Source organism: Grammomys surdaster, unplaced genomic scaffold (assembly GCF_004785775.1).
Source record: "Grammomys surdaster isolate TR1022 unplaced genomic scaffold, NIH_TR_1.0 130, whole genome shotgun sequence".
NCBI lineage: Eukaryota > Metazoa > Chordata > Mammalia > Rodentia > Muridae > Grammomys > Grammomys surdaster.
Window position 1 is genome coordinate 24,452,701 of NW_021604588.1, and position 11,558 is coordinate 24,464,258.

At 47.3% G+C, this 11,558-nt stretch overlaps 1 protein-coding gene across 1 annotated transcript in view; it reads right to left on the minus strand.

Annotated features, from left to right (window-relative positions):
• The window catches only part of Hhat (hedgehog acyltransferase), a 238,387-nt gene that overhangs the window by 55,366 nt on the left and 171,463 nt on the right, over positions 1 to 11,558 (minus strand). Inside the window, exon 10 of the mRNA XM_028760381.1 lies at positions 9,950 to 10,151. Coding sequence (XP_028616214.1) covers positions 9,950 to 10,151 — 202 coding nt within the window. The remainder of the gene's footprint in view (positions 1 to 9,949; positions 10,152 to 11,558) is intronic.

Below are 11,558 nucleotides of genomic sequence, written 5' to 3' on the forward strand. Positions count from 1 at the left end.
CACACACACATCACATACATCACACACACATCACACACACATCACACACATCACATACACCATACACACACACATCACATCCATCACACACATATCACACACATACTTTATAACTTGTTCAAGAATGGAGGGCTGGAATGTCACTTAGTCAGACACTCAATGTGCACAAGCAGCCAAGACACGCAGAGCAGACGGGCATGTGGAGTAGGAGGGATTTATCCAGGAACATCATTTGTGTCTGAGATTTAGAGTGCTCCAAGGAGATCACGTATGACTGCGTTCAACTTCCACAAAGTAGAGCTAAACACTTGCCTTTCCTGTCTCCAGTCCCCTCATCTGTGAACCTCAAGTATTAACCGACCTCGAAGGGCTGCAGCAACTATTAAGTATGACTCTTTGAAAGGGCCCCAGACAGTCTCATCTGTAATGAAAGCTGGGAGCTACAACAGCCACGGGTATCGTGTTCCTCAGAATGACAACTCTACCCTCCAACCTCTGACACAAATAAGATAATGGGGCCAGGCAAGCAACGCCTCTGTAGGGTGAGTCCACCCTGCTATTCTACCTCTGACTGGACCACAGTACAGGCTCACTGTGCAGAGGTAGAAACCATAAGACACACAGCACAGATGCCATCCCTGAAGAGACAAGAAGTAGTGACTTCCATTGCTGCTTTTCTGTGCTCCTGTGTACTTGTGAGTAAGTCTTATAACATATATGCCTTATTATTCATCTTCCCCTAACAGGGCAACCATGTTTTCTTATAGTGGCATTGCGCCAACAGCGTTATTAGACTAATGCCATCATTTTTAAGAGCACAGGCAGCTTGGTGAAGACCCTGCTTCTTTTATGGTCTTTTCTGTCACCCCATAAGACACAATCAAGGGTCATTCGTGTTGACTCCAACCTGCTTCAGGAGCAGGGCCAACGGCAGAGGAAATGGGACTCGACTTAAATGTGTTCTTCACTTTGTGTGGGTAGTTACAGGCACGCGGCTGCCAGCCCAGCTCAGCTCAAACAAGGCCAGCAGCTGCTCAGCGTGCTTTTTTTAAGCGGAGTTTATTTCTAGGTCTTTGGCGAGATGTGAGACACTTTAGAAGGATTTTATTTTAGGAGTCCTGTGCTCCGTGCCTTCTCAGAGCTTTAAAATGAGCACTCACACATGCTATACATACAGAAGCACAGCACAGCACACACACACACACACAAATACACTGCACTTAGTATGAGCATATTACTTAGGGAATAAGCAAAGGACCCAACAACAGGAATCTTGCCAGCTCCAGTCCTACTGTTTCCAGTAGATAATTTGGATTTGGAGGGTAAGAAAAGAGACCCAGCCGTAGGAAGGAAACCCAGAGAGAGCTTCATTGGGTATGTTACAAGAGCTTTTCTTTTTCCCATGAGGCACTGCTCTGTGAGCCTGTGTTTTGCTCTCAGCTGGGACAACAGTGACAGAAGAGTACATGGTCAGAGCAGGAGAGCTGTCCTGTTGTAGCTGAGCTGCTGGGAAGACGAGCTGAAGCCACGAGCCAGCCTTCCAGGAGAAACCAGATGCTGTACCAAAGCCTCCCCTCAGGGCAGCCTCAGCAAACGGAAGTCTATGGAGGCTGCCACATCTGAGCTGAAGGGGAATTATTCTCAGAGTTCTACCTGTTAACCAGAGAGGGCGAGACCTGGGCTTCAGATTGCCACTGAGAAGAAAATGTATAGGCAGTAGTTTGCACGGCCATTTCCAGCTTTATTAATGATGCCATGACGGGGAGAGCACAGAGGGGGCACCAAGCAGCCATCCCACCAAGGAACATGCTGTTTATAAGAATAGGCCTGCTCTAGCCTTTGAGCTATCCCGGCATGTTGGTCTGTCATACGGTATTAATATGTTAATTTAACATGCTTGTTTGGTTAAGGACTTTGCATTTCCAGATTTCTAAGCGGGACATTCAAGCCCTTTACATGGGGACCTTTTGGTCTTTCCAGTCACGTTTCATGTCATGTCAGCCTCTGGACTCCAACAAGCACCCAGATTCCCAATTTAAGCAGTGTGTGACATGGCCAGGCCTCTCCTCCCTCCTGACCATCCAGTGCTGCTTCTCACTCATTAGGTTTCTGTCCAAGCCCAGCTCTTCGGGGACTAAGAGCTCAACTCCTTCCCTCACAAACATCAGTGTTCTAGAACCTTCTTTCTGGGTATAGTGCATACACACCTTTTTCTGGTCCTCAACTGGCTTGCATACAGCATTCCTCTCAACTATACCAAAGGCTGCAGGGAGAGAGATGTGACTCACCGCTCTTTGCCCCTGATAGACCTCTAACCAAGACTATTTAGTCTCATTTACCTGATCCTTGAATGGCGTCACCTCAGTGAGCTCTCTCCTCCATGAAATAGCCTCCTCTTGGTTCCTGCAAAGCCACCCCTAGATTTCCACCCCTCTTTCTGGTTCCCTCCTTCACCCAACTATTAAGTACCAGTGTGTCCCAAACTCAGTGTGGACTTACCTTCTGTCTCTTCCCACTTCCCTTCCCTTGCCCTCCACCCACCTCCTCTCCATCTTTCTCTCCATCTCAAACAGTATCGTGCCTCCAAAATATCACCCATAGGCTCCCAAATTTTTATTTCTAGGCTGGGCCTTTCTTCTGAGACATATGTGGCAAGGTTATATCAGTCAATGTCTTCTTATATTGTGAAAACCAGTTAATTTTTCATACAGAACACTTCGATACTGACACAGACAAGCTCCAGTCTACTGTCTTGTGTCTAGAATCTATAACAAACTGCCACTGAGATGATCTCCTGAAGAGAGGTCAGGGAAGATATGTGTCCACTGACAGAAGAAGCTAACTAGATAGACGCCCCAACTGCACAGTGACCAGAACATCAGCCACTGGAAACATGAAGACACAGAACAAAAAACTGGGACAGAAGGGCTCATGTTACACGTGGCTGAGAGTTCTCCACTGGTTGACAGTGTTCCCTATATAAGACAGTAAATTGAAGAGTGAAGGGCCGGGTTTCTCATGCCTAAGTAGGCTCAGTCTTGGAAGAGCTCGGATCCCCTCAGGCTATGTCCAGTGAGCACCTGGTTTCTCTCAGCTACAATGGATTCAAGTGGGAGAACAGCAGACCAGCTACCACTGCAAATGGCACTGCTCCTCATTGGGAGGTTAGTTTTATATTCCCTCAGAGAGGCCCTTGGGGCAATGAGGATCACTAAGAAAGTCTTTCTACGTGAGTGAGGTGGCATCTGGTGCCAGTTGAGTGTCTTGTCCTTTGGTGAGTCGGGATCCCACAGAATGAGGTCACTGTAGGGTGAATGACCTTTGGCCTTGAGAGCCAGTTGTCTGTTTGTAACCATCCCTTCACAGTGCTGGTGGTATCGGCTCTTCACAGCCCAGTGTCTGCTTTCCTCAACCCGCTGATCTGCCAAGTACAAGGACTTTTTTTCCAGTGCACCAGAACCTCAGATCCTTCTAGAACCATTAGACTGACATGTAGTGATTAAACTCTGAAGCACATTTCCTATGTTAAAGTCTGTAAGTAGAGATTTCATTTCTCCATAAGGGATTCAGTCGTCATATTCGGACATACTTGGAGAGAAGAAGAGACAGGGGCTGAGGAAGGAGAACATATTTAAATCATGCAATAAAACGGAAATCAGGAGTGAGTCGGAGTGGGTTAACTTTTTGAAATATGGGTTCACCTTTGCGAAGGAATAACTGACGAGCAGCCTGGAAGGACCTCTCTCCATGGAGAGTTCAGATCCCAGCTGGCAGGAAGCAGGGTCATGCCACTGATGCTTTGAACTGCCACCGCTAACTAAGAGATTTCAAGGCTGAACACAAATTCTGGCTCCCTGAGGAGTACCGTGTCAGGAAGGAGCGGGTTGCCTCAGCAACTCCTCTACAGTAAAAGAACTTGGTGAAAACACCTTTTGCCAGCTTCCTACAGGTCTGTACTTTCCACAGTCAGAGGCCATAGCCCCCGTCATGTGAAGTAGCGGGGTGTTAGCAGGTGGTCTCGTCCCTACCCCTTTCATATAAGCACATATTTTGCACTGAGCATTAAAGCAGCAGTTTTCAATCACTAGATCCGTTGGTATCTGTACCGCTATAAAACACTGTCTCAGCACAGTGCTCCACCTTCCTGGGTTCTTCCAGCAGGCAGCCTGTGTTGTCCACACCACTGCCAAGCCCCTCCTCTCTCTTCTGCCCTCCTCAGTGAAGTGAGAAAACATCACTCGTTCGTTCACTCAACGGAGCACTGTGCCAAGTATGGTGATAACAGTCGTTATGTGTTGGTCATCTGACCTCCCTAGACTCGAAGATCAGTGAGGGAGATGGGGATTGAACATCTCAAAGCATTTCACTAAGCTGTAACAGCTTCATGAGGAGAGAATGTGTGTTATCCCAAATGAATTATCCAGAGGGGCCTGCACGAACCAGGAAAACCAGCATAGGGTTCACAAACAAGATGTCTACCAAGACAAAGTCTGAAGAATTGGGATGTGCTGGGCAGGGAGGGCACCCCAGGATTAGATGCCTGTGAGGGAGCTGTAGCTTGGGGAGACAGGCTTGCAGGGGTGGGGGCCAGCAAGGCAGGTTTCAAGACGGGAAAGGGCAAGGCCTCAGAGTTTGTCCTAAACATTGAAGACTTAGTTCTATGAAGATAGAAACCACATTAAGTTTTATTTTTTAAAGTCTTTTTTTTTCATGAATGGGTGTGTTGCCTTCATATAGGTATGTGCATAAAATGTATCAAATGCCCAAGAAGAATTAAGGATAATCCTGGAGCCTCTGGAACTCAAGTTATAGACAGATCATTGTGAGCTGCCATGTGGGTGCTGGGAGCTGAACCCAGGACCAAGAGCAGCAAATACTCTTCCCCATGGAGCCACCTCACCATCCCTAACAGCTGGGTTTTAAGAGGGTGGTGTGGTTGGATTTTTACTAGGAAACATCACTAGGCACGAGGAGGGTCAGGAGTAAGAATGGAAGAAGAGCTACTAATCCGCTGCTGTCTGGTTACCAGGCACAAACTGAAAGCAGCATGGATCTGGAAGGTTCCAGTGGCTACACAGTGACTGGGAAAACTTCAAGATCAAGTCAGAAGGCAGGGGAAATAGTGCATGCTGGAGAAGGAAAAGCTAACGGTTTCGGCTTTGAATAACCTGAGAAATGATGGTCTCATTAGAATAGAACACACATCTGAAGATGAGGAAACACGGGTTCAGAGTCAAGACAGCTACGAGGGAGTCAAAAAAGAGGTTCAGTGGCCAGCTGAATCCATGAGGCAGGGCACCAGTAATGAAGACGGTTTTAGGTTACAGGAGGGCTGGGCTGGAGAGATGGTTCAGTGGTTAAGACCACTTGCTGTCCTTCCAGAGAACTGTGTAATTCCTGTGACAGCTCACACCCACCAATCCCGGAGGATCTGATGCCACTTTCTAGTACTGCCTGCAGTGTGGTACACAGACACATACACAGGGAAACCACCCATCCATATAAAATAAGACAAAGATTAAAGCATCACAGTCCAAATATGCTTTTTAAAAAATGTTTTGCGAAAAGTTCTGGAACAGTACTATTCAAGATGATGACCGGAATCCATAATTAAGCTATCTAGATGGAAATTAAATAAGCAGGTTAGAGAGAAGGCTCAACAGTTAAGAACCCTAGCTGCCCCTTCAAAGGGCCTGGATGCAATTCCCAGCACACCCACGTGGCAGCTCAAAACCACCTGTAGCCAGTCCTGAGTGATCCAATGCCCTTCTCTGGCATCTGTGGGCACCATCCATGCATGTGGTACAGAAACATACATGCAGGCATGGGCTGGCTAGCCTTAGGTCAACTTGACACAAGCTAGAGTTATCTGAAAGGAGGGAACTTTAGTTGAGAAAATGCCTCCGTAAGATGCAGCTGTAGAGCACTTTCTTAATTAGTGATTGATGGGCGAGGGCCCAGTCCATTGTGGTGGTGTCACTTCTGGGCTGGTGGCCCTGTGTTCTATAAGAAGGCAGGCTGAGCAAAGCCATGGAGTGCTAGCCAATAAGCTGTACTCCTCCATGGCCTCTGCACCAGCTCCTGCCTCCAGGTTCCTGCCCTGCATGAGTTCCTGTCCTGACTTCCTTTAATGATGAACAGCAATATATAAGTATAAGCTGAGTAAACCCTTTCCTCCCCGACTTGCTCTTTGGTCATGGTGTTTCATCATAGCAATAGAAACCCTAAGACAAGGCAAAAAAACAAAACAAAACAAAAACAAAAACAAAAAAACCACCCATATACATAAAGTAACAAAACAATTTTAAAGAATCTTAATTCGGTGTCTCAGCGGCATCAGCCGTATTTGTAGTGCCTTGTGCATCTGTGACTCATGTGTTAGTCTAGAGGCCATTTCTATCACCTCAGGAAGCTCTCAGAGACTCCACTATGGAAGATGAGAAAAACAGCTTCCAGGCAGCAGATGCAATGTGACCAGCTGCTCCTGTTGCCACGCCTTGACCTCCAGGGTGGATCCCTAAACTGTGATATAAAATCAGCCTTCCTTCACCAAGGTGCTTATGTCCCAATGATGAGAAAATTAAAACAAACCACCCAGGTTTCTGGGACAAACAACAGCTGATATATATGTGTGTGTGTGTGTGTGTGTGTGTGTGTGTGTGTGTGTGTGTGTGTATAAACACATAGACATAGATATATTGATATATTGATATATATTTATAAACTACATTAAAAATATGTAAATTGGATATATTTGTAATGAATTATTTCACCAAAATGTATATAAAGTTATTGTACATCTGGATGCCTGAATTGTGGGTGTAATGTCAAATGTGCCAAGCACACAAAGGACTTGGGGTCATTACCCTACAGTGTGGCAGATCCTGCATTCAAGAACTTCTGGTGAGCGAGCTTTCCTGTTTGGTTTATTCCTAACCTGATTTAATCTGCGCTAAGTCGCAGTGGGGTTACTGAATAGTTAGTTCAGATTCATCAGTCCATGACTCAGAGTCCATGGTACACTCCATGTTCTGTTCAAGTGGAAATACAGTGCCTGACACTGAGCAGGAAAAAAGCCTCTGGATTTTGGGGGTGATCACTGGCTTTTGGGCTTTGGGAAAGAACGTTTAGTCTTGAGAAAGCAGACACCCTTAAGATACCTCTTCCTACATCTTGTTCAGCATGACATCACCATCATTTTCACTGTTTGCCCTAGACTTGATAGACACTTCTTGCCTTCTGGATGCTGGGCACCACTAATGAATAAAATTTTTATCTTTTTAAAAAAAGATTTATTTTAATTTTAATTATGTGTCTGTGTATGTCTGTGCATATGGGTGAAGTACCCTAAGAAACCAGAAGGTGGCGACAGATCCCCTGGAACTGAAGTTGTAGATGGTTGGAAGCATTCATGTGGACGCTGAGAACCAAACTGAGGTCTTTCGGAAGAGCAAAAAGTGCTCTCAATCACTAAGCCATCTCTCCAATCCCTAATGCTTGTCTTTACATATTCATTAGCATACTTAATTCCTCCCGATGTGTTGCTTTGCTGTGTGCTTGCCTGTTTTTATTGAGATAACTGCCCTACAGTATCGTGGCTATCTTTATCGAAACATGCTCAATGCATTTGTTCCATCTCGATGATTTTTAAAATGTATTCGCTTTAGTCTCATGCACTGGGTAGAATTTATCCACATTAATCAGTTTTATTCCAGTGAAATCTCTTTTGTGTTTTACAGCCTAACACGAGAGCAGACACTGACACATTTCCTGCCGGGTCATTCTTTGGGTTGGCAGAACACTGTTCATATTCAAAAACACTGATTTCCTATGAGATCCTCATGTGTCAGCTGCCACATTTACAAGGCAAAAATATACGTGTAGTGTTTAAGATGTCTATGAAGGGAAGTGTTCAATTAATATCCCAGTCATATCTATAGACACAGAATGCGGTTTTGCACCTTAGCTGTCTTCTATGCTAGTGCAACAAATAGCTTCTATCAAAAGCTAAAATACCAGCATCACTCGGGACAGGCAAGTGCAGCATCCCTCAGGATGGGCAAGGGCCTCTGTGAGGATGGGGGCATCTGGGAGGATGGGGGACATCTGGGAGGATGGGGGCATCTGGGAGGATGGGAGACATCTGGGAGGATGGGGGCATCTGGGAGGATGGGGGCATCTGGGAGGATGGGGGACATCTGGGAGGATGGGGGCATCTGGGAGGATGGGAGACATCTGGGAGGATGGGGGCATCTGGGAGGATGGGGGCATCTGGGAGGATGGGGGACATCTGGGAGGATGGGGGCATCTGGGAGGATGGGAGACATCTGGGAGGATGGGGGCACCTGGGAGGATGGGGGCACCTGGGAGGATGGGGGCACCTGGAAGGATGGGGGCATCTGGGAGGATGGGGGGCATCTGGGAGGATGGGGGATGTTTGGGAGAATGGGGGGCATCTGGGAGGATGGGGGCATCTGGGAGGATGGGGGCATCTGGGAGGATGAGGGCATCTGTGAGGATGGGGGATATCTGTGAGGATGGGAGCATCTGGGAGGATAGGAGCATCTGGGAGGGTGGGAGTAGCTGGGAGGATGGGAGTAGCTGGGAGGATGGGACTTGCTGCCTCCTCCATAGGGCAGTAGGAGCTGATGTACAGTGTGCAGAGTCAGCTGTGAACATGTAAAAACCCTTAACCTGACAGCCCTACTCAGGAGAACTCTTCTTGATTACAATATCTACATCAATATAACATAATAAAATGATTAGGAATAGACTAATTATATCATGAGTTTACTAGGCCGTCTGACACAGACCTGCTGGCTCGGAGGGGCTGGAACGCCACCCTAGCTCACCATCACTCTTGCTGTAAACGATTAGGCTGAGTGTGCACATACAACACAACATACTTAGAAGTATGAGCTTTGATGTGAATTTTGTTAACTTACTCATCTGAATTTTATAATTTTTCTATAATAAGTGCCTAGGTGTGGGGCTGTGAGAGGCAGCTGGATACTTGGTCGAGTAGGCCTTGAACCCCAGAGACCCTCCAGGGACAGGAGGAGTTCGGCCTTGCTCCTAGGCCCTGATTGCTTTCACATAACTACAGCCCCTCCAACAGAGAGGTTTGTGGCCATCAGTCACGTAGCACAGGTAGAGGATGTGACTACAGGCCACAGAGCCTCAAGACATTTCCATATTCATGAGATACCTAAAGGCCAGAGGGCATAGCCAATTAAGCATTCCTTCCCAGACCCTCATTCTTGCAAAAGGTATTTAACCTCAGGCCCACCATGAGAACACAGAGTATAGCTTCATCCATTTTCTGCCATGACAATAAATATCTTAAGACCATATCTTAAGACCTGGACTACCTCTCTTCTTTGGGGACCACATGTGGGGAACCGTGGAGAAGGTCTTTAATTACCGAGCTACCTTCTAACCTCCTGGCCTCTCAGCGGTGCGTGATAGCCCAAAGTCTGAGACGAGTTGGTTTGGGCTACCTTGGCCCAGGGACCTCCAACCCAAGAGCTCTGGCTCCCTGCTGTGTACTCTCACCCCCTGGAGCAGAGCCCAGCAGATTCCCATAGCCCAACGTCCACCTGATGCGACATGGAGTAAGCACATTCAAATACCCGTGCCTCTGCCTCCCTGAGCCATGTCAGATGAGTGACTCATAATTTGATCCAACAGGACCCATGCCCGCACACCCATGTCACAGCTCAACACAAAGGCTTTTATGATTACAATATTCATTCATCTATCCAACCAACCATTCATTTATACAATGATTGATTTTGAAGCCTCTCCCACCTCACCCCCAGGCATCCACTCTGAAATTGTCTGGCAAGAACAGTTCACATCTGAGCGAATCTGATGACCACCCCTCCCAAACCAGTCCCTCCTTGCTCAGCTGTCCCCTACCACACAGGCAATGACGGATCATGCTCACCAAAGTCTCTTGGACACGGGGTGTCTCTAGCAGCCTCCGGACCCCACTCTCCACAGTGACTCCCAGCCAGTTGAGCGCTGCCCAGCACCAGAGGTCCTCATAGCTGCCGTGCCAGTAGCTCACAAATGCAAATGTCATCGCAGTAGAAAACAGTGTCCCCAACAGGCCACGCTGGGACCCACCCAGTGGGATGTACACATACCTGCAGAGAGAAGAGACTGTGAGAAGCTACGCTGATGAGGGATGCATCTGCCTCTCCCTGCTCTCCCGCTTGACTCTGTAATACCAGCATTATTGTTGACGGTTATGGAACTCCCACTTCCAGGAAGCTGTAGCCATCCCTTGAACTAACTCTCCACCTCAACCCTTGTTGACAAACCCTCGAACCTCCACAGGGAGTGGCTTTAGGCTAGAAGAACATACACACCAAGGAGCCCTTATTATGGCCAAATTCACTTACAAGAGGCAAGAGGGGCAGCAAGAACTTTAGAGCCTCTGAACAGATGCACCCAGCTCTGGAGCCCGTCACAGGGTGCCAACCAGGCTGCTGGCATTGCAAGAACACTGACTATCATGGCCAGCATGCATTTCACAGTGCAGACTACTAAGTTTATGGTAAACCATTGTTTAAATTCAGTTGCTTAAAGCAGGCCTTTCCACGGTAGGAGTGGGGTACAGGGTAGGAGGAGGGTAACAGGGCTAATCCCCAATTCCTAGGCAAGTGGCCCAGATGGAGAGGACCCCGGACTCACAGGAGTGCAGGACCACACTCCCTCACCCTCTGCCCCAAAGCCTTCTGATACTTCTCCATCCCTGAGTGAGTAATGCCCAAGGCTATGAGAGTCTGAAAGTCCGGGAGCTTGCCCTCCTCATGGGGTTTTAAAAAGCCCACAGGCCTTGGTTCTTTCTGGTCAGTTTCTCTTTGTCCTTCAATCCAGGAAGGGACAAGAAACCTTTATCTGAAGGCATGTTGTCTTCTGAGACACTTTACAAGGATCTTTCTACTTGATTCTTTGAGGCACCATGTGGTTCCCACCTGCCATCCCAGAATCCCTAAGGGTTTTTTGTACTATACATGTGATAGTTACTTACTGTAAGAAAAGCTTTATTTAAAAATACATTTTTGATAGGACTGTTTCTCAGAAGAAGCCAAAAATAAATAAAATTAATCAGATCAAAAAATAAATGACAAAAAGCTATGTATTTTATTTGAAATAATTTAAACAATGAATAAAAATTAAGCATATTACTGAGAAGCCAAGCGGAGATTCACTAGATATGTACACTGTGCAATGTCATCGGCCCCTCAAACCACTTTTTTCCCAAAATCCTGGGGCTAGAACTCAAGACCTTGTCCCGGCCTCCCTCCAACTTCTGTTTTTCTTTATGGTGAAAACACTCAGCATCATTTGTCTGAGCATATTTAAACACACGTATGCTAGCGTCTTCAGTAGTCATCATCACGTCCCCAAAACAAGTCTCGCTCAGTACCTGCAGCTCCTCCCGGCTTCTCTCCCCGCCCCCTACCCTAAATCTCTTCCTCCCTTCCCCCAGCCCCCCCCCCCCCCGGGGGTGGGGGGGGTGGAGGGGGGGGGGGGGGACCCCGGCC